This window comes from Polyodon spathula, chromosome 9, assembly GCF_017654505.1.
Source record: "Polyodon spathula isolate WHYD16114869_AA chromosome 9, ASM1765450v1, whole genome shotgun sequence".
NCBI lineage: Eukaryota > Metazoa > Chordata > Actinopteri > Acipenseriformes > Polyodontidae > Polyodon > Polyodon spathula.
Genome location: NC_054542.1, coordinates 19,922,511 through 19,943,782, shown reverse-complemented (window position 1 = coordinate 19,943,782; position 21,272 = coordinate 19,922,511). Strand labels below are relative to the sequence as shown.

The following is a 21,272-nucleotide window of genomic DNA, read 5'->3' as shown; positions in this document are numbered from 1 at the left end:
TATGATTTCTCTACTTCTGTCTATAATTTTGACAGGTGTCAACACAATTATGAGTACATGTTACCTATTCTTATCTATTTATATTTTTTGGACTTTCTTGTTTTCTGTTACAGTACCATCCATTTGAGTTTTTTTTTCTTTCTCAATATTAGCTGTGATCCTGCTTATCAAACCACTATTTCTCCGTGTCTGGACTGATCTGATTTTTGTAATGTGCTTTTTTTTTGTAAGAACTGTAAGTCCCCCTGGTAAGGGTGTCTGTTATAAGAAAATACATATATACATGCGGCAAATTGGTTAAGTGGAAACATGTGCAGGTGATGCAGTGTGTTAATGAAGCAGACAGAGGTGTTTATAATCCAGGTTGGAAACGGTTTTATTGTTTTTATATCCAGGTCTGGTGACCAAATAATAACCCCCCCCCTCCCGGAAATACACAGCAATGTGTATTGCATGGAGTAAATAACAACAGGGTTGCAGTCCCAAATACTAAACAAAATGTATCCATCCTACAATATGCCAACACGGTCACCAGTCCTAGGTGTGTGCAGTAGTGCTCGTGTTGGGTGATACAAGTTTATTAGTGACAGTAGTGGAGTGCTGTTGCGGGTTTTGTGCAGGCCCTTGGCAACAGTTCCGGAACATGTTAGCCGTCTAATAACTGCAAACAAGACAATTGTAGACAAACAAACAAAACACTCACGATACATATATTTCACAGGGTCTCTCACGGTCCTTTCAGGTTCAAAACACAAACCAAAGTGAAGGAACAGATTGTGATTAGTTAATTAGTTAATTGGACCAATTAAGCTTCTAATAAGGTCCAATAAAGTACTTTAGGGTGCAGTTGGAATAAAAACCTGCAGGACCGAGTTGTGCACCACTGATTTATACCATTGCCAAACCAGATGCAGCTGATCAGCATATCTTTAATTAGTCAAAGCATTATTCAATTTAGATGGCGTTCTATTGCCTTCAGACACATCAAAATGGAGTGTCCTACCCTAACCCCAGGGTCCTAAAGCCTCCAAGTTTCTGTTATGTAGTACACTCTTTTACTATACATATATATATATATATATATATATATATATATATATATATATATATATATATATATATATATACACACACACACACACACACACACACACACACACACACACACACACTTGCTTGACAAACCTGGGGGGAAATTAATTCAACTTAAATAAAACGGGCTGAAGAGGCAGTGGAATAAGAAAGGAGCACCTTTTGTACATTTTACATTCAAAACGGCAACAAAATTTACCATTTACCAAAATTTATCAATACAGTAATCAGTAGCCTAGCCTACTATTGTATAAGCAGTGTCTTTGATATTGAAATCTATGTGAATGCAAGGAAAGGAGGTGCAAACTGTTGCTTGATCGATCTAATGTTGATATACTGCTGTATGTGTCTATTAAAGTAAAGTAAAGCATTCCTGCCTTGTGCAGGTAGTTGTTTAGTATCTGCCGGCTTGGTCTATGTTACATATCAACGGTGATCTACTTTGATACCGTGCTGTACTCTCAATTCTGTTTTGAGAGTTATTCTTTCAGCACCAAGAAAGCGTGCTTGAGAAAGTGATTAGTTTTGTTTCAGTCCAAAAGAATAATCATGATTGCAGCTTCCCTGTTTATATTTTAAACATGTATTAACACTAATGATGCTGATATCACAATCATTCTTTTGAATGTAATCATTATATAGATTGGACGGAACCTCGTATGATCCCTGGGTGTTTTCCATCGTTGTAGTACCTCAGAAAGCGCCTGCATTTCACTTCAGTGATTGGGTGAGTGAGTGCTGGAGGGAAGTGCGCAGAGTTAAGGCTTGCTTTTTAAAAGCATTATTTTGTGCTTCGCAAAACTGGTTTTATGCTTGGCGCATAGCTTAAAACATGGCAAGATCTCGCAAATTATCAGTCACTCTCTTCAAATTGCGCTATGCATACATTATATTTGTGCACAGTGCAAAACGAATTGTAGCACTGTTGCAAAGTGGTTTACTGTGTACAGGTGCAGAGGTGCAGTGCAGGAATAAACAGACAGAGATTTTAATCTGGTATGGAAAAGTGTTTTCTTTATTTTTATAATTCAGGTTTGGTGACCAAAACAATGATCCCCAGCAATACACAGCAATGCGTAATGCACGGGGTAAATAATAACGGGTTTGCAATCCCAAACAATAAACACAGGTATCTCTCCCACAATTTATAAACATCGTCACCTGTCCTGGGTGCATGCTGTAGTGCTCGTTGTGGGTGATAGAGTTTAATGTATGACAATAGTGTAGTGCTGTTCCAGGTTTTATGCTGACCCTTAGCGACAGCTCTGGATCGTGTTAGCTGTCTATGAAAACACAAGTAACAATTATAGACAAGGCAAACAAACCCTCACGATATCTCACAATTACTGCACAAGTCCTTCCAGGTTATATTCCGTAACCAAAGTGAAGGAACAGATTACTGTTCTCTGTCCCCCTTATATGCTGTCACGTATAACCCTTTGGTAAACGAGTGTAGCTGCCTTTACATTCTGCAGCTGCTGCATCGTTTCTCTTCTGGGTCAATACGTTCTTGCAACAGAGTCTTGCCTTCTTCCAGACTGACCAACTTCCTGACCCAGGGAAACAACTGTCAGGCCAAAGAACTCTGTCCTCGCTGCTTAGTGCACTGACAGGTCGGGAGGGAGATTTACAACCAAGATTCATTGTATTTCTGTCACATATCCCACCACTCAGAGTGGAGCTGAAGGAACACTCGACTGAATCTATCTCTCCCATTACTCTCTCCTCCCTGGAAAAATAATCTGCATTTTAATGGTCTTTCCCCGCACGGTGTACCATGTGGCATGTTGCAACACCAGATACCACCAAGTTATCCGGGCATTGCTGTCCTTCATTGTGCTTAACCACTTGAGTGGGGCGGGGTTTGTGACAAGATCAAATGAGTGTCTTTGGCGGATTTTCCTGCCCCTTTGTGTTTATTAGTGTTTTATGTTGTATGTAGTTTGTTAATGTTGGTGTTTATGTATAAAATACATAGGATATAAATATGGGTTATGAGCATAAAATGTATATTTTTATTTAGGCACGAGGATTGCACAGCACTTCACATGCAGGTAAAATGTAATAATATGTGAGCACGGGAAATTGCACTTCATTAATTCGCGTGCAGTTGTAACGAGACTCCAGTTGAATGATTGATTAGCAATCGAGTCTCGGTACAGCTGCATAAAAGCAACATATTTTCACTCACTTGGGTTGTTTGTTCGGAAGTGGAGAACGGGTGAGAGAGAGGAGAGTTTAGCTGAAATAACAATTGCTATAGTGTGCTGGAAATGTCAGCACGGTACTTGTTTAGGGTTCGTCCAAGTCTGTTTTGTCTGTCTGTTTGTTTGACCAACGTGCCCTTTATTTTCAGTGTTGTGTGTTTTGTTTAAATCTTTTATTATTTAATAAAACACTGGACGCCGTAGCATCTCAGGTTCACCGCCATTACGTGTTTTGGTTTCTGTGTTCTTCCGGGTCTGATGTCACCACTACAGCCATCCTGGTCACAGTGTCCCAGCAGGTAATATCGTAAAGAGTGAGTAGCCCATTTAATGCAAACATTCCTTTTCAACTACAGAGTAGTTGCACTCCTGAGGTAGCATCTTTTTGCTGAGATACAGTATTGGGTGTTCTACTCCGTCTGCCTTTTGGGACAAGACCACCCCCAGACCAACATCCGAAGCATCGGTGTGGAGGATGAGTCTCTCAGTGAAATCCGGTGTAATAAGAGTAGGGGCCTGGCTGCCACAAGTTTGCGTTACAAAGTTCAAGGTCTGATTAAATCTTTCCACCAAACCATCCATCTGTGGATGATAAGCAGACGTTCTGATGGTTCATATTATTAATACTTTTTACATAGCTGTAGCGTGTTAGACAGAAAGTTGGTTCCATGATCAGTCAAGATCTGGTTGGGAATCCCTACTCTAGCCATAATCTGAACTAACTCTGTTGCTATCGTAGCGGCACTAGTAGACCTAGGGATGGGTCAGTATACCAGTTTTTCTGTTTACCGCGGTTTAGGTACATTACGGTATTAATACCGTTCCTTTTATTCTACACCACAATTATCGTAGTTCCTTTATACGGTTAATGCAATATTCAACCGCAAACACGCTTCTTCTAAATCAAGCAATGATACTTGCAGCCTTAGCAAAGTGTTTGAGGAAGATCTTTTTGTGAACTGATATTGTATTTTGATAATGATTTTGAAGGAAACTGTTAAAGACACAGAATACACGTTTCAATTGCTGCATTCTGTTACCCAGAGCTTGCTGCACTGGCTGCTCTTGGCTGCTGTCTTTCTGACATCACACACAGCTTTTAGAGAAACGCCTTCTCCAAACATTGCAGCAGAGCACACATTTCAAAGTCCTATATTTAAATTTGTCTGGATTATCAACAGTCAGTTTAATGTAATAAATTAACATTAACTTTATTGTAAAATTATATATCACTTATCAAGGATTTAGCACATCATGTTTGTTTCAATAATGCATTTATTTATTTAATATAGCGTTGACAAGGCTGTTCACGGCTTCATTGTATAATATTAAAATGTTGTTCGCCTCCGCTAACAAGGTGGCAGCAGTAGTTTTAGTGGTTATTTGCATTACGATTAGCAGGTCACTCGTGATCTTTGCATCGTCCCTTTGGTTCACAACCGCAGCCAGCCTCCTGCAGTAACATTTCAAAGCTGCGCTGGGCTATGCAGAATTTGCACAGATTTATGTGGGTGTTTAGTGATGTCTACAGCGCATCTCCGCAATTCTATGTAGCACTGTGTAGAACCTGAGGAAATCTACGCTATAAGAACACAACCAATGTCTCAAACAAAACTAGCACAGACACGCGACTGCAGCAGGACAGCCTACTTATTATCAACGTAGTTTTGTTTAAACAAGTTATAACAATATAAAAACATTTTTAGGTAAGTGAAGAAATCTTTTTTTTTTTTACAAAGTCCATGTGTGTAATATTCATTGGAAGCTTACTTGTGCAATGTCATGACATGTAGCTATAAATCAAACAACACATTTTAGTTTTTTTTTTTTTTGGCTATACATATTTTATAGTTTTCCCGCTAGTATTATTCCTTTATTTTCTTCTCTTTGGTGTATTTATTTTTCTGACCATTCTTGGTCTTGGAGCAGAGCTTCTGCTAGCTCTTAGTTTGTCTTTCCGGGGCAGACCTGAGGGAACCACTTCAGCCACTTAAAGATAGGGAAAAACCACACACCCTCTTTCCCACCTCTCCATGTCAATGCAGTGACTGACCGACAGATCTTACGAGGCTGCTGCCCCCAACCTGCCCTGTTACAATCTTAGATTAGTATAATTTCATATTCTTTAAACAAGGTGTATTCTCTCTTCCATTTTTTTTTTCAAAACATCCAGATTGGAAATTCTAATCATCGATTGAAAGCTTAACAATTATATTTATTAAAGCATGGCAGTGATGAATAACACTTACTGTAGAACAGAAAATGCTAGTTGCATACCTTTCACGAGTTGGATTGGGCAAGAAGCCCATTTGGGGCAAAACACCCATGTTAAAAATATCAATAATGCATACGATTGTTTACAAAAGGCTACAAAATGTTTTAGTAAAAAATATTTATATTATATATATAATCATATATATATATATATATTATAAATAGTATATATATTATATATATATATATATTATCTCAAAAGTATTCATACATGTTCTCAAAAGTATTCTACCACAATACATAACAGAAAATAATTGATTGCATAAGTATTCACCCCCTTGTGTCAATATCACGGTAGTGGTAGAGGCAGTTATAAACCCACCACAAGAGGCACCTTTGGCAGCAATTACAGCCATGAGTCTATTTGGATAAGTCTCTACCAGCTTTGCACATATGGCCACTGCACTTTTTGCCTATTCTTCTTTACAAAATTGCTCAAGTTCCGTCAAGTTGGATGGGGACCTTTGGTGAACAGCAATTTTCAACTCTTTCCACATATTCTCAATTGGATTGAGGTCTGGGCTTTGACTGGGCCACTCTAGGACATTGACCTTTTTGTTTTTAAGTCTCTCCAGTGTGGCTTTGGCTGTATGTTTGGGGTCATTGTCCTAAATTTGTTATTGTCATCGGTACGCTGAAAAAATCAAATGCTGCCCAAAGAAGTTCATGTGGCACTGAACCATATGCATTAGCCAAATCCAGGAATGTCACATGGAGCTCCTTCCTCTCCTTTTTTGCTGATTGAATTTGTTGCCAGATTACGCTGATGTATTCTAAGCATCCTGGGAAACCTGGAATGCCTGATTTTTGTACTGAAGTGTCAATGAAGCAGTTCTTTAATAGGTAGATTGACAATCTCTGAGCAATGATGCTGAAGAAAATCTTGCCTTCTACGTTTAATAGGGAAATAGGACAAAACTGACCGATGCTTGGAGAATGCTTTTCTTTTGGTATAAAGACTCCACCTGCTCGGCGCCGTACTCTTGGTACAACCTGTTTTTCCCATGCAGTAAAACAGTAAACAGTTAGATGAAGCGTGTGAAACCCAAGTCTAATTATGTAATTGTTAAAGGACTTGGAAAGAACCTGTCACCGTCAAAGCAACTACTCAGTCATACAAATTTACTACCAACATTATTATTAATATTATTATTATTACAATTTATTTTTAATAATTAGTGAACAAAAAGGGAACTTCCCCTCACTGCTTTGCAAACGCACCTCAACCGTGGCCTGATGACCCCTGCCATTCAGTTATAAGCTGATTACCAAGTGTGTAGAATTGTGTGGGGTGATTTTGTGATGTGGATGATGGCAACAGTGGAGTGTTTTTCATATTTTCATTTCTCAGGGATATAATGTGTGTTTGTTTTGTTTTTATGTTACAGAAACAGTTGTGTGGACGATCTGATGGATGAAGATGAGAAAGACAAGGCAAAGAGGTGAGATAATTTAGGCTTACTGAGAAAACAACACAATTAGATGCCTGTTGTACAATTAAGAAAAATGATTACTGTTGTTAAATTCTAATTCGATGAGACAGTGCATGCAACTTTGATAAAACACATGTATTTCCTACGTGTCTTACAGCCTTATTGACTTGATTGCTAGTAATAAACATTGGAACTGTGTTAAAATCTAAATGTTAGCATTTCAACTGCTATGGACATCAACAATGTTAAATAACATATCCAACATAGGCAAAGTATTGCTAGATTAAATTGTTTTGCTTTTGTTTAAAATGTAAACATTTAATTTGGCCTATCACAGAATGTATTCAAAATGAATAGGAACAGATTTATAACTTAAAGATTTAATAATGTACAGCTATGGCCAAAAATTTTGCATCACCTGAAATTTTAGGAGTCCTACAAATTAAACAAAACAAAAAAAGAAAAATATGAACATAATCTAGATATTTTATTTAACATCATGTAATCAAAGAAACTATAAAATGATATTGCAAAAGTCTACCGGAAGCCATAATAGTAGTACAGTATTTCATGTTAGATTTTGAAATGTCAAATTTTTGTCAGTTTTTCTTAAGTATATGGAAAACTACAAAGCACTATATAATTCAGTATGCTAATGTAACATTATTCAGCAGTTTCATTCGACTTTATAAAGTAAAATGAGTTAATTCTATACCTGTGATGCAAAACTTGTGTCCATAGCTGTACAGTATAAGCAGAAACATTATAATGATTTGGTGATTTCATTTCCTGTTAATTCAGGGCATCCCGTAACAAGTCTGAGAAGAAGCGCCGAGACCAGTTCAATGTGCTCATCAAAGAGCTTGGCACAATGCTTCCAGGAAATACCCGTAAAATGGACAAGACCACAGTGCTGGAACGGACCATTGACTTTCTACAAAAACACAGCGGTAACAGCATTAGTTCTGACCTTCTTGGTTCAGAAAATTCAAGAGTTCTAGCAATCTGTTTACACTTGAACTGTGCATAATTAAACATTATTATATGTTATAGGACATTTTTTGCTAACGGCCAGAAAACGTACCACTTGATTGGCCTAAAAATCTGTTGTCAGTTATTTTATCAGATTTATGGATTTATATCAAATATTTATTGATGGTTTAATTTATTATACAGTAGTGTCAATTATCTGAACTAACTTCAACCGATACTAGTTTGCATAATCGATTTGTATGGATAACCAAACATGTATTAATAACAATTACTGTACATTTAATAATGTATAGAATAAAGTTTACATACACAAGTACTTAGTACACTCTCATGATATATAGCTAGTAACCTATTCTATTACAATAAACATATAAAATTACAAAGCTTTACAAATCAGTAAATCAATGCAATTCAGTAAAACTTTTAACACCTACAATTAAGGTAATGTAATAAAGGTAAATACACTGTAATTAAATGTACCATATACCAAACTTTGAAAATCATCAAAAAGAATACAATTCAGTACAACTTTGACACATTACAGAACTTCAGGAATCATTAAACTTCAAAAATTCAGTAAAATGTTTCTGTACTTTGATACATGCTGTTAAGGCATTGTAATAACGTGTTGTTGAAATGAATACAATAAAAATTCTGCTCAATAACATAGACAGGATCTCCAGTACTTACTGACGAAATAGAAGAAAAATCAAAAAGTTAATTTGCTTAACTGCAACAATTTAAAGCACACAGGTTTTGGTGATCTGAATAATTCTGTAACTTTCATTTGCCTCAGTCTGCTGGTCGTTTTTTTTGGCAGCTAAATCTCGTAGCCGTTTTAGCAGCAGAAGTTGTGTGCGTAATACACAACACGTAATTCATCACGTGATTACAGGTGCGTTTGATTGATTAGACAGTACGGTTGATCAAAGATCGGATAACTGACTCTCTACTGTATATTATTACAGGAAACTGTTTTTGGACGGTGTTACGGTTAGTATTTTGGGGTGTTGCTTGTTTTCCTCCCCTGGGTCATGCTTGAAAAGCAGGGGTTGTTTGAATGAACTCACACACTTAAAACAGATGATCTATCTTTGTTTTTTTTAAGAACTATCATCAAATACCGAAACAATTGACATTAACCAAGACTGGAAGCCTTCGTTTCTGAGTAATGAGGAGTTTACCCAGCTTATGTTAGAGGTGAGGAAACTAATGCTCCAAAACTGATTGTTCTAACTGTCACACAATGTTAATCTATTGCAGAGGTTCCTGGATTTGATTCCTACTATGTAAGTGTAATCATTCAGTTCTTTTAAACTAACAGTGTGCCAGCGATTAAAAAAAAAAGAGTGCATTCAGTACGGCTCTAAATACCGTACACAAACTATACTTTACATTCCTTGAGAGCAGGGGCGTCACTTCACAAAAGGCTTAGAGGGGGGAGGGGGGGACCCTCTCCATAACAAAGAAAACAAATCTTAAACCCAGTTTGTAATTAATAGTTTTCTGTTTATTAGGATGTAAAGACAGCTTAACAAATACTAATAAACATTTAAAGGGAGTATGGAAGGGTGGTGGGTAATTCACTGACACAGGAGACAGACAGGTCGAAAACATCACACAGGTGCCCAGTTTTATTTTCAGGGGACGTTTTACTTTTTAGCCCGCAGAGGGCGCTGTTGTCCGTGGTCTGCTTACCAACTATGGTAAACAGAACCACGGTAATACCAAAAGGCGGTAAACAGTTCCGAGTGCAGGCACACTTACAGGTGCTCCAAAGAATAATCAAAAACAGAAGGCGAAAGGAAAAAGGAAACTAAAACAGTAATAAAACTACAAATAAAAGGTGCTGAACTTGGCAGCGTTATCCCGGTCATCACTACCCGCACGACCCGGATTACCAACCTACTCTAGTGGCTCCCTCAGCCTTCTATACATAATATGTCGGGGGTCTGCCCAAGGATTCCCCACTGTCACTATCTCTCTTTCGATTTTTTGGTTTCTTTCTCCGGTTTCTTTTCTCCCGGCTGGTTCTTGGTTGGACCAGCGCTTCCGCACACTCAGCGCATCTAAAAGGGCAGACCTGAGGAAACAGTAGAGCGTTATCTTATAGGGCTAACAATCTCCCCAAGACCCACCTCCCAGCCATTCAGAGAGGGGGAAAGTCCACACACCCCCTTTCCCACCTCCCCATGTCACTGCCATGACTCACAGGCAGTTATTGGACGACTGCTGCCCTCTTCCTGCAGCACTATGAACACACCAGCAGAGTCAACATAGATCTCCCCCTGCTACAGGGAGGTAGAGATTTGGAAAATAAAAATAGAACAGTATATGTGTATTTTGTAATGTGCACAAATATATTTACAGGTTGTTTGCCAGGAATATAAACCTGTTATCCTGCTCTGGATACAAGGTTGTGCGGTTTTTTTTTGTTTGTTTTGTTTGTTTTGTTTTGTTTATTGTTTTTTTTTTGTTTTGTTTTGTTTTGTTTTTCGCACAGTGAATACACAGAGGGGCATACTAACAAAGAATTTTCTAAACAGATTCGCTGGTAGGATTGGACCAGTAAATCAGATATTGGTTAACACGAGCAGGAAAAGAAGAGCACACCTCTGCTTGTCTGTGGTGGAAATACTGTAAATAGCAAGGCAGGAGGGCGTTCAATGCAGTTTTGTTGAGAAACAATGTGCATTACAAAAATGTAATTATTGAATCGATTATGCAGTAGTTATATCCATGTATGTAATGAGGAATGGAATTGATTGAAAAATAGATTTTTTATTTAATCGTAGTAGCCCTAGTAAACACAGATGATTGTACCCATATTTGGAGAGAAAAGCATGTTCTGCTTCCAGCCACGTTTAGTGAGTATGTGACTATAATTTTCTACGATTATTTAAAAATGTTAACGATACGATTATCACGAATATTCATAATCATGCTATATCGTACTATCAAAAAATAATTTATTCCTACCAGATACCCACCAGCAGGGGGAGAATACCTGCTGGTTCCACTTCCACCACCGTGGGAGGACTACTTTCCGCTCCCACCTCCACCAGGAGAGAGAGCATGCCTGCTGGTTCCTCCACTGCAGCCCAAAGGGGAGGAGCCCCTGCCGCCTTTGCAGCCAGAAGGGGAGGAGCCCCTGCCGCCTTTGCAGCCAGAAGGGGAGGAGCCCCTACCGCCTTTGCAGCCAGAAGGGGAGGAACCCCTGCTGCCTTCATCACCCAGAGAAGAGGAGCAGGAGCTGCCTCTGCCTCCACCACCATCACTACCAGGAGAAGAGGAGAAGGAGCTGCCTCTGCCTCTGCCTCCACCACCATCACCATCTGGAGCAGAGCAGCAGGAGCTGCCTGTCTCCACCACCATTAGAGGGCGAGAAGCAGGAGCTGCCTCTCCCTGCACCCATAAAAAGGCCAGGACAGGATGCTGGCAGTCCTCAGCAGCCCCTGCATAGGTTGCTGAGGGGAGCATGGGGGAAAACTGCCCAGCCGCAGTGGCTGCAAAGAGGGCTAACGCCAGCACCGCCAAGGGTCCTGGCTCCCTCACAGGGAGAGTTGGAGCTCCTGCCATTGCCGCCTTCATGGCGTGGGGCTCCCCTCCTGCCGTCGCCTCCCAAGGGTTCGTTACCTCTGTCAACTCCTGAGCTTCTGCTGCCGCCATCGCTTCCCAAGGGACCACTGCTGCTCTGTCATGCTTCGCCTGGGGATGCCAGTTCTCCATCGCCCAGGGATCCCAATTCGCCATCGCCCTGCGATGCCTGCCTCGCACCTCCCAAGGATGCCTGCCTCACACCGCCCAAGGATGCCTACCTTGCGACCGTCCAAGGATGTCTGTCTCGCACCGCCCAAGGATTCCAACATTGCACCGCCCAGGGATGCCTGCCCCGCACCACCCAGGGATGCCTGCCTTGCTCCGCTCAGGGATGTCACGCCTGCTCCACTCAGGTATACCACATCCGGATCGCCTGGAGCTGTCTGCTGCTCCGCATCGCCTGGGGTTGCCTGTGTCTCCTTTTTATTCCCTAGGGTTGCTGAAGGTTCCGCTTCACCTGGGGTTGCTGAAGGTCCCGCTTCACCTGGGGTTGCTGAGGGTCACCCTTCGCCTGGGGTTGCTGAAGGTCTTGCTTCGTCTGGGGCGGCTGAGGTTTCCTCTTTGCCTGGGGGCGCTGAAGGTCCAGGGGCTGCCTGTGTCTCCTGGGGTTGCTGCCTGCTCTGCTTCGCCTGGGGTCATTGCCTGGTATGCTTCTCCTGGGGTCACTGCCTGCTCCACTTCGCCTGGGGTCACTGCCAGTCCTGCCAGGCAGCAGAAAATACTGTGGCTGGAGTCCCATAAAAGGGAGCTGCAGGCCACAAAGAATGGGGGGGGGGATTCAGGAGACCAGCTAACCCAGTCGCACTTTCGCGGCAGGAAGTACAGTGGCCGGAGCCCCACAAAGGGGAGCTGCCGACCATGAAGAAAGGGGGGGTGGTCAGGAGACCAGCTCCCCCAGCCACACTTTCACGGCAGGAGAAACAGTGTCTGAAGCCTCGGAAGAGGGAGCCTCCAGCCACAAAGGAGTGGAGATTGAAGGACCTCCCACCATGGCCGCCACCGTCAACTCTAATCTCTCTCTTCTTGGACTTTAAGCCTGAGGGATGAGGTGGCCCTTGGGTCCATGTGTGCATTGTACAACTGGGGGATATGTAACAGGGCGAGGAGCCCTGTACAATTATTTGATTGTTTATTTTTAGAACATGGTTTCCCCCTCCGCCCCTGTGCGTTGTTTTGTTATTGTTTTGTTTGGGTGTGTTCTAGCAGAGACAAGGTCGGCAACTTGTCCTCTGCCAGGAATAATTAAAAACCTTGTGCAAAGGTCTCCCGAATTAAATGATTAATTTGTTGCTAATTGGGAGATGGTCACCTGCATAAAAGCCTGCATCTCTCTGCCCTAGGGGTGGGTGTTCAGAGGAGGAACGGGAGAGTGAAAGGAGAGAGAAATTTAAAATTAAAAAATATATAGGATCCTTGAAGGCTACTGCCCAGCCGGACCTGTGTTTTATGTTTGAGATTTATTTTTGTTTAAACCTTTTATTTTTGTGCTCTGTGAGCAGTGTTGTTTGTTTAAACATTTTATTAATTTTTGTTCTTTAATAAACGGTGCCGCAAGCGTCTTTTGAACTGCAGAACTGCCTCTGTGTGTTTGGTTCCTGCATCTAGCCTCAAGTCACTACATCGCCAGCCTGTCACAGTACCCTATAAGTATAGTTCATACGCTACAGGGTGATCCGTCAGCCCAGTTGAGACTCACTCATATGTGTTCGTGGGTTGCCTTGAGCTCCCTATGAGATATTTGGATAAAACAAGCCCAGTATGAAGCTAATTTGATATGAATCATATGCAAAGTGTGAAATAAGTGAGTACACCATACACGACATCATTGGAACCTCTCAATTGCAAGGCTATATTTCCCAACTTTTACTTTATTTTCAATTTACACATTTTTTCAGTACCAATCAATAATAATAATGAGGAAGTGTCTTTGAATTGAATTAGATAACTTCTCCGAACACTTTATGTAGGCTTTTTTCTTTGCTGATCATAGCTGGACATGAGGCTTGTTAAACTGTCTATGCCTTTATTGCCTTGTACCATATGACAGAAATCACATGCGAGTGATAATAATTAAATCTCACTGTTGTTAATGATCATTTTAATTACATTCACACATCCGTGGGAACATAGAACACAAAATTATGCAGTATGGATCACATACAAAAAAAGCTTCAGTCCCAGACAGTAAAGTACAAAAGCATTAGCAAGTGTGTAACATCCACTGGGGTTACTAGATCAGAGAGGCGCCTGGCCAGAATATAGGGGTCGCTGGTGTGCGGTGAGCCGAGGACACCCTGGCCGATCTAACCCCCCCAGTGAAAACCAGTGGTGTATTCTATACTGAATGATAATTTGAGGGAGTGTTACATCTAAGCTTGTACATTAAAATGTAATTGTATATGTTTATTAATTGTATTTCCCTCTTGCAAATTTGTATTTCAGGCATTAGATGGCTTTCTCATTGCAGTAACTACAGATGGAAATATTATTTACGTTTCTGACAGTATTACTCCTCTGCTAGGACATTTACCGGTGAGTGCTCCTTTAAATAGATTTATAAGATAGATTCTGATTGTAGGAGGCTGTGTGGTCCAGTGGTTAAAGAAATAGGCTTGTAATGAGCATGTACGCGGTTCAAATCCCTGCTCAGCTACTGACTCATTGTGTGACCCTGAAAAAGTCACTTAATCTTCTTGTGCTCCATCTTTGGGGTGAGACATTGTTGTAAGTGACTCTGCAGCTGATGCATAGTTCACACATTCTGGTCTCATATCTTATAAAGCGCTTTGTGATCCACTATGAAAGGTGTTACATAAAGATTATTATTATCATATTACATATTTATTAAATGCTCAAATACCACGTATCAGTACGTATATTTATCTGCTGCCAGATTTTAAATGATATTCAACATTGTGGGGTCTACTTTAATGATGTAAATAATGAAGGTCCTTGATCATAAAACGTGTAACCCAGAGATCTTCCTTCCAAGTGATGTTTAAGTGGTTGCAGCTGACAAAAGAATTTCATAAATCTTACGTGGTATGTACTTCCATTAGGTCTCAAATGTGCAGTTTTGAATGGAACTTATGTTATAGCATGCTGGTATTTTCATTTAAAAACTTGATAACTGGCATTTAAAGAAAATCACTGCTTGCTTTCAACTTCCTCGTTTAATGTCCTCACTCCTTCAGGACCTTCTATTCTATTATGAACCAACAAGCTGCTTCCCATCTCGACTGACATTGAAAACCAACACGTTAAAGTGTTTGTACTGAACAAAATGATTCCATAAATCTTATCTTATCATTCAATATATAAGTCTCAAATGTACAGTTAAACAAAAAAAAACATGCTATAGCAAACATGTATTTTCATTTTAAAATGTCTAGTACTTGCCTTTCAGGCAGTCTTCCTTGGTCATTTCACCCCAGTAGTGTCAGAGTCAAAGCATCTTAGTAGCTGCAAAGCATGTCAGTCATCTGAGTCACTCTTCAGGTGAAATGACACACAAAGTGCAAAACATTGGCTTACTAACAAAGATTTCTGTAAAAAATGAAGAAAAATATAGCAAATGTATGTGCATGACTTGTTAGCTACAATTACTTTAAAGGGCAGTGTGATTCAGATTTGCTACCATTTAGGTCATTAAAATAGAGCCATGTGTTTTGCTTTCATAAAGTTACATTTCATTGTTGAAATTTTGTTACTGAATATAATTGTTACCATATATGAAATGATGTATGGATGTATGACATGTGACAACCTCTCTTTTTCCGTCTTTCTAGTCCGATGTTATGGATCAGAACTTATTACATTTCCTCCCAGAACAAGAACTTTCAGAAGTTTACAAACTGTTATCCTCACATTTGTTAATGAAACACCCCGCGTCTGCAAACTACCTTGACTGTAAGTTTTGGGTTATGATTCTGAACATTAATTGTTAGAAGTTTTGAGGCTTCTGAAGATCGTCCATTCAGCACATGTCCCAGGAGATTGATTCTGTGCATGTTAAATGGTTGGTTCAGCACACGTCCCAGGAGATTGATTCTGTACGTGTTACAGAGCTAGTTCAATACCCCTCGAGAGTGGCCGGGGAGAGGGCTTCTGCAACGTTCACTGGATTTTCGTACAGTGCTCCTAGAACATAGTGACAGCCAAGGGAAAGAGAGGGGTCATGTAGGGAGGGTTTACTGCATTGTGTCCCTCGACATATGGAAATGCAGCAATATCAATTTGCTGCCAGATCCCTGCCAATTGTGGATGCAAAACAGAACAAAAAAAAAATCCTGAAATAGGGCTGCCTGACACAAGTACTCTAGGGTAAATATGGGATCCTGGGGTTGCCACACAGCAAGTGAACAGGGACTGGAAATTAGTGTTTATCCTCAGACTGTAATGTTGTGGTTTCACTGACACAAAGAAAAAAGCAAATGAAACAATTACCATCACGTCTATAAATAAATAGAAGGTTGTTGTTTTAACGAGAGGTTAGCTAATGTTTAAGCTTTTATTTGTTATATTTGCATTATACGATCAACAGGTTGTTTCTAGGGGATTTTAAACTTCTTACCTTAGAAACATGGCGTCCAGTAGGATCTGTGCGGTAGCCAACATCTTTCTCTGATACATTTGTCCATTCTCACTTAAATTGGGTACACTTATATAACAGCTCTGGTTAAGGCCATTGAAGTAACCTCATTTTAGTTTGGTGTTTACACTGGGTTGACACTGACTGGATATTGAACCCCTCAAACTGATGATCCAGCTCTATTTGGTAGGATACTGAAGATGAGTCACTCACATTTGCTCAGTGGTTATAGAAATGTAAGCTTTCAGGAGTGCTTTTTATTTATCCATTTTATCTTTCCATTTCTTCTCTTGCTTAGACGCTGCTGTCTCTTGCATGGCGGAGAAACAAGGTTCTCAAAAATGCCGACATCCATATCAGTTTCATTAGCCAGCCTATGATGGCCTTGGCAACAGTGATATTGTTTAATCTGCTGTCACAGGTTCCTCCCCCTGGCTCTAGATTAAGCTAATTGGATTATTGTCTCATAAAGACCTCTGGCTGTGTTTATCCTGGCTGGCTTTAGGTTGGCTCAGATATGCTTACCAGATAGTTCTGGTAAAATGAAATGCATGTTGTAGCAGTGCTTTCTCAGAAGTCACAGAGGATGCGCTGTGCTGTGGATGGAATTTAATAAATATTTAGGTTAATTAAATATTGTAATACTGAAGTTCAAGGAATTGTAAATATGTCTCCACACTATACAATATTATTTTAACTCAAAATCCCCTAGGATGATTCCCCCCCCTCCTGTCCCCATGAGGCTGCTAGCACTGATTGGCCACAGGAGGACATACTGTCCATCGTTGCCTCTGAGGAGGTGGGCGAACAGGAGGGGAAACAAGGCAATCCGTTTTTGACAAGGAGCCTGCCACCTCTTCCATATCCCTCCCAGTTCACCCGGATTTTCTATATGAAATCCAGTTTTCCTGGGACCATCCGACAACAGCTCCTTCTGTTTCCTGGTCAACGGACACCCTATAAAGGGTGCATGGATGCGGAAAAGCTGGGCTTGTCCTATTTTCAGCCAGTTGAGGTTTCTATTGCTTGCTTGGTCCAGGTGCATAATTTGGTGCTCCTATCTAAGGGCGCTGTCTGCCCTAACAAGCATCCTCAAAAGCCTGTTCAGCCGGTGTGTTCGCCATACAGCTAGGGGACCTATCAATTGCATTTGCTGCAGTCCCTCTCTGAGAACCACAGGCCCTCACCACAACAGCTGGATGTGCTGGGCCTAGTTAACAAAACCTACACCCGTCGTAGCTCAATGTAAAGCATGTAGGTAGAAATCTGGCTGCTCTGGTAGCCGCACGCAGGCAGCTTTGGCTTTCTCAGGCATGTGTGTCTGACGGGGGTCAAAGCACCACTGTTGGACACCCCGATCTCTCCAGGGCATATGTTTGGTCCTACGGTGGATGAGATGCTGCAGCATTTTCATCATGTGTAGGAATCCACTAAGGAACTGCTTCCCAAGTGACCATCTCCAGTACGGAAACCGGCATCAAACTGGTGCCCTAGGCCCCAGCAGCCTCAAAGATCGGCACAGTCAACACCTAATGCCCCCGTGTGAAAAAGTAATTGCCCCCTTAGACTCAATAACTGGTTATGCCACCTTTAGTAGCAATAACTGCAACCAAACACAAAACGCTTCCTGTAGTTATTGATCAGTCTCTCACAGCGCCGTGGAGGAATTCTGGCCCACTCCTTCATGTAGAACTGCTTCAACTCAGTAACATTTGTGGGTTTTCAAGCATAAACTGCTTGTTTCAGGTCCTGCCACAACATCTCAATGGGGTTTAGGTCTGGACTTTGACTAGGCCATTCCAAAACTTAAAATTTCTTGTTCTTCAACCATTTTGATGTAGACTTGCCTGTATGTTTTGGATCATTGTCTTGCTGCATGACCCAGCTGCGCTTCAGCTTCAGTTCACGGACGGATGGCCTGACATTCTCCTGTAGAATTCTCTGATACAGAGCAGAATTCATGGTTCCTTCAATGATGGCAAGTCATCCAGGTCCTGATGCAGCAAAGCATCCCCAAATCATGACACCACCACCACCATGCTTGACCATTGGTATGAGGTTCTTACTGTGGAATACAATGTTTGTTTTTTGCCAGACATAGGGGCCCTTGTTGGCCAACAAGTTCCACTTTTGACTCATCTGTCCATAGAACACTGTTCCAGAAATCTTGAGGATCATCCAGGTGTTTTTTGGCAAACTTGAGACGAGCATTCGTGTTCTTCTTAGTGAGCAGTGGTTTCCGCCTTGCTACTCTGCCATGAATCCCATTTTTGCCCAGTGTCTTTCTGATGGTGGAGTCATGAACACTGACCTTAGCCGAGGTGATAGAGGCCTGCAAATCCCTGGATGTTTTTCTAGGGTTCTTTGTGACTTCCTGAACGATTTTATGCCTTCCTCTTAGAGAGATTTTGGCAGGGCGTCCATTCCTGGGAAGATTCACTACTGTCCCAAACTTTCTCCATTTGGACAATATGGCTCTGACTGTGGTTTGGTGGAGCACCAGAGCCTTAGAAATGGCTTTGTAACCCTTTCCAGGCATCAACAATTTTTTTCCGGGGGTCTTCAGGAAGTTCTTTTGATCGTGGCATGATGTGCCTCTAGAACCTATGTGCTGACAACTTTACTCTGATGGTAAGGGCCAAAGTTAGTTAGATTTATATTGGGCAGCGCTGGCCCAAATCAGGCCTGATTGTTAACCAAAGTATTCAAACAGCTGACCCTAACTATCCCTTTAATTGGGTTGAGTTAACTAGGGGGGGGCAATAACTTTTTTTCACACCTGAAGATTGCATGTTTGATTACCTTGTACACTAAACAAATGAAAGCAGCAACAAACTTTGGTGTCATTTTTTTCTCTCAGATTCCCTCTATATACTACTACAACTCACAAAAACATCTGACCAAACTCAACGTGAAAAATGTGCAAAAATGCAGAAAATCAGACGGGGCAAATACTTTTTCACGGCACTATACCCACTCCAGTTGGAAGAAGGGGTCTACTTCAGCTATTTCCTGGTGCCCAAGCAGTATGGTGGTCTCAGACCGATCCTCAACTTCAGACAGGTCAACCTGTATCTGAGCTGAAGGAGGTTCAAAATGTTGACAATGCAACAGCTGTTGCAGTCAATCAGGCCAGGCGACTGGTTCACCACCTTCAACAGGTGGGCTTTACGGTGAATAATGTGATGATCCAGCTCACGCCTCCCGAGACAGCCTCCTATTTTGGAGTGTGCTTGGACTCTGGGTCCATGCTGGCTACTCTGTTGGATGACAGAGTGCAAAGAATAACTGCCTGTTTGGAGTTCTTTCAGCTCAACAGAGCGCACATGGTAGTAATGTTCCAGAAACTTCTGGGCCTGATGGCAGCAGCTTCCCAGATCTTTTCATTGAGTCTCCAGCGCGTGCGTCCTCTGTAGGCCTGGTTCAATAGCAAGGTTTTTCAGCCCACATTGAACCATGACTGACTATTGACAGTGTCCCACCATTAAAGGCACTCTCTTGGTGTAGCTCTGGGCAGTGTCACCAGAAGAGAGCCTCAGTGGAGGCTTCACCTCGAGGTGGTGAGTCTTATCTGCAAGAGGTTTGGGAGAGCAGAGCTAGACCTCTTTGCCTCCCAAGAATCAATCCACTGCCCCCTCTGATTCTCCATAATAGGAGGCAGGGACCCACTGGGAATAGATGCCTTGGCACATCAGTGACCAAGACATGTGTTATATGCCTTCCCACCGCTCACCTTGCTCACGCTGTGTCTTGAGAAAATCAGGCAGAATTGGGCCAAGGTGCTCATAGTAGCCCCATTTTGGCCCAGATGACTATAGTTTTCAAACTTGATGCAGCTCCTGAGCGGCCAGCCATGGAGACTGCTGCCGCACTGCTACCTGCTCAGTCAGGCACGGGGAACCTCAGGAGCGTGGCCATGACTGTGTCACAGGCTCAAAGAGCAGCTTTGGTATACAATTTTAAGGATTCGGGTCTTTAAGAGGTAAACAAGCATTCAGTAATGGTTACATTTCTACTTCAGGCAACATTTTTAGTTTAGCAGGACTAAGGGCAAACATCCCTGCCATTGCATGTAAATTGGTTACTGGCTTCCCTTTTCAACCATGGGAGAATGTGGGTAAAAGGCTGCAGAAAGAGTAGTTAGTGGTGGTATGCTGTACCAAAAGGTTCAATGAGGGCCAGCATTGATACAGCTTAGGTAAAATGTATTTGTACGAGGGAAAGCTGTGTCTTCCCAGGTTTAAAGTCTAAAGACAGACTATATTTGAATTAATTATTTTGTATGTTTAATTAACAATAAACATGTGCAACAGAATGTAGCTCCTGCTGTGTCCTGCTTAGCAATTAACCGTCCTGTTTTCCAAGTAAAATCTGATTGTTTGTGTTTTTGCAGCTGAAAATGGCTTGGAGTTCTGTTGTCACCTTCTACTCGGAAATTTAGATCCAAAGGAACCTCCAACATATGAATATATTAAATTTGTAGGACATTTCCGATCCTTCAACAATGGTAGGTATTACTAAAATTGTTGTTCACCACAGCATCTGCTGAAGTGTTTTTTCACATGTTACTAGCATTTGAGTCAAGTATGTCTAAAACTAAATAAAACTAAAACATTTTATTACACAAAATAACCAATTGAATAAGCCACTTGACTTGTATTTTAAGTTATCACAGTCTATGGAAAAGTTGAAATTTGAACACCTGTCTTTAATGTGTAATGAAAAACCCTTATTATGATTGGGATAAGTTATTTTACAGTCCAGCAATATACAGTAGGATAGGATTTTCTACATAAAATCACTTGATTGGTCCAGAGTTGCAAGCTTGTGATAGGAAAGGTGGGCAGAAGATTAGGACAGCCATTGCAGCTAGTGATATGTAGTAGTTCTTTTTTTTAACTCACTGAAAAAGGATGATGAAATTGAGGCAATTAAAGAATTGTGTTTTTTTATGCATGGAACTTATTTAGAACATAAGAAAATAATAGTTTGGGAATGGGAAAAGACCATTCTGCCCATCAATACTCATCCCTTGTTAGCACACTATCTTCCTCTACTGGGGGGAACTCATTTAAAAACACA

The 21,272-nt window shown here is 41.2% G+C and overlaps 1 protein-coding gene across 5 annotated transcripts in view; it reads left to right on the top strand.

Annotated features, from left to right (window-relative positions):
- Window positions 1–21,272, top strand: part of LOC121320480 (60S ribosomal protein L31) — a 174,510-nt gene that overhangs the window by 100,742 nt on the left and 52,496 nt on the right. For all 5 annotated transcript variants that reach the window (XM_041258838.1, XM_041258837.1, XM_041258836.1 and 2 more), the window contains exons 2-7: window positions 6,962–7,015; window positions 7,808–7,956; window positions 9,108–9,199; window positions 14,042–14,131; window positions 15,388–15,508; window positions 20,584–20,697. In XM_041258838.1, the coding sequence (XP_041114772.1) occupies window positions 6,962–7,015; window positions 7,808–7,956; window positions 9,108–9,199; window positions 14,042–14,131; window positions 15,388–15,508; window positions 20,584–20,697 (620 nt within the window). The remainder of the gene's footprint in view (window positions 1–6,961; window positions 7,016–7,807; window positions 7,957–9,107; window positions 9,200–14,041; window positions 14,132–15,387; window positions 15,509–20,583; window positions 20,698–21,272) is intronic.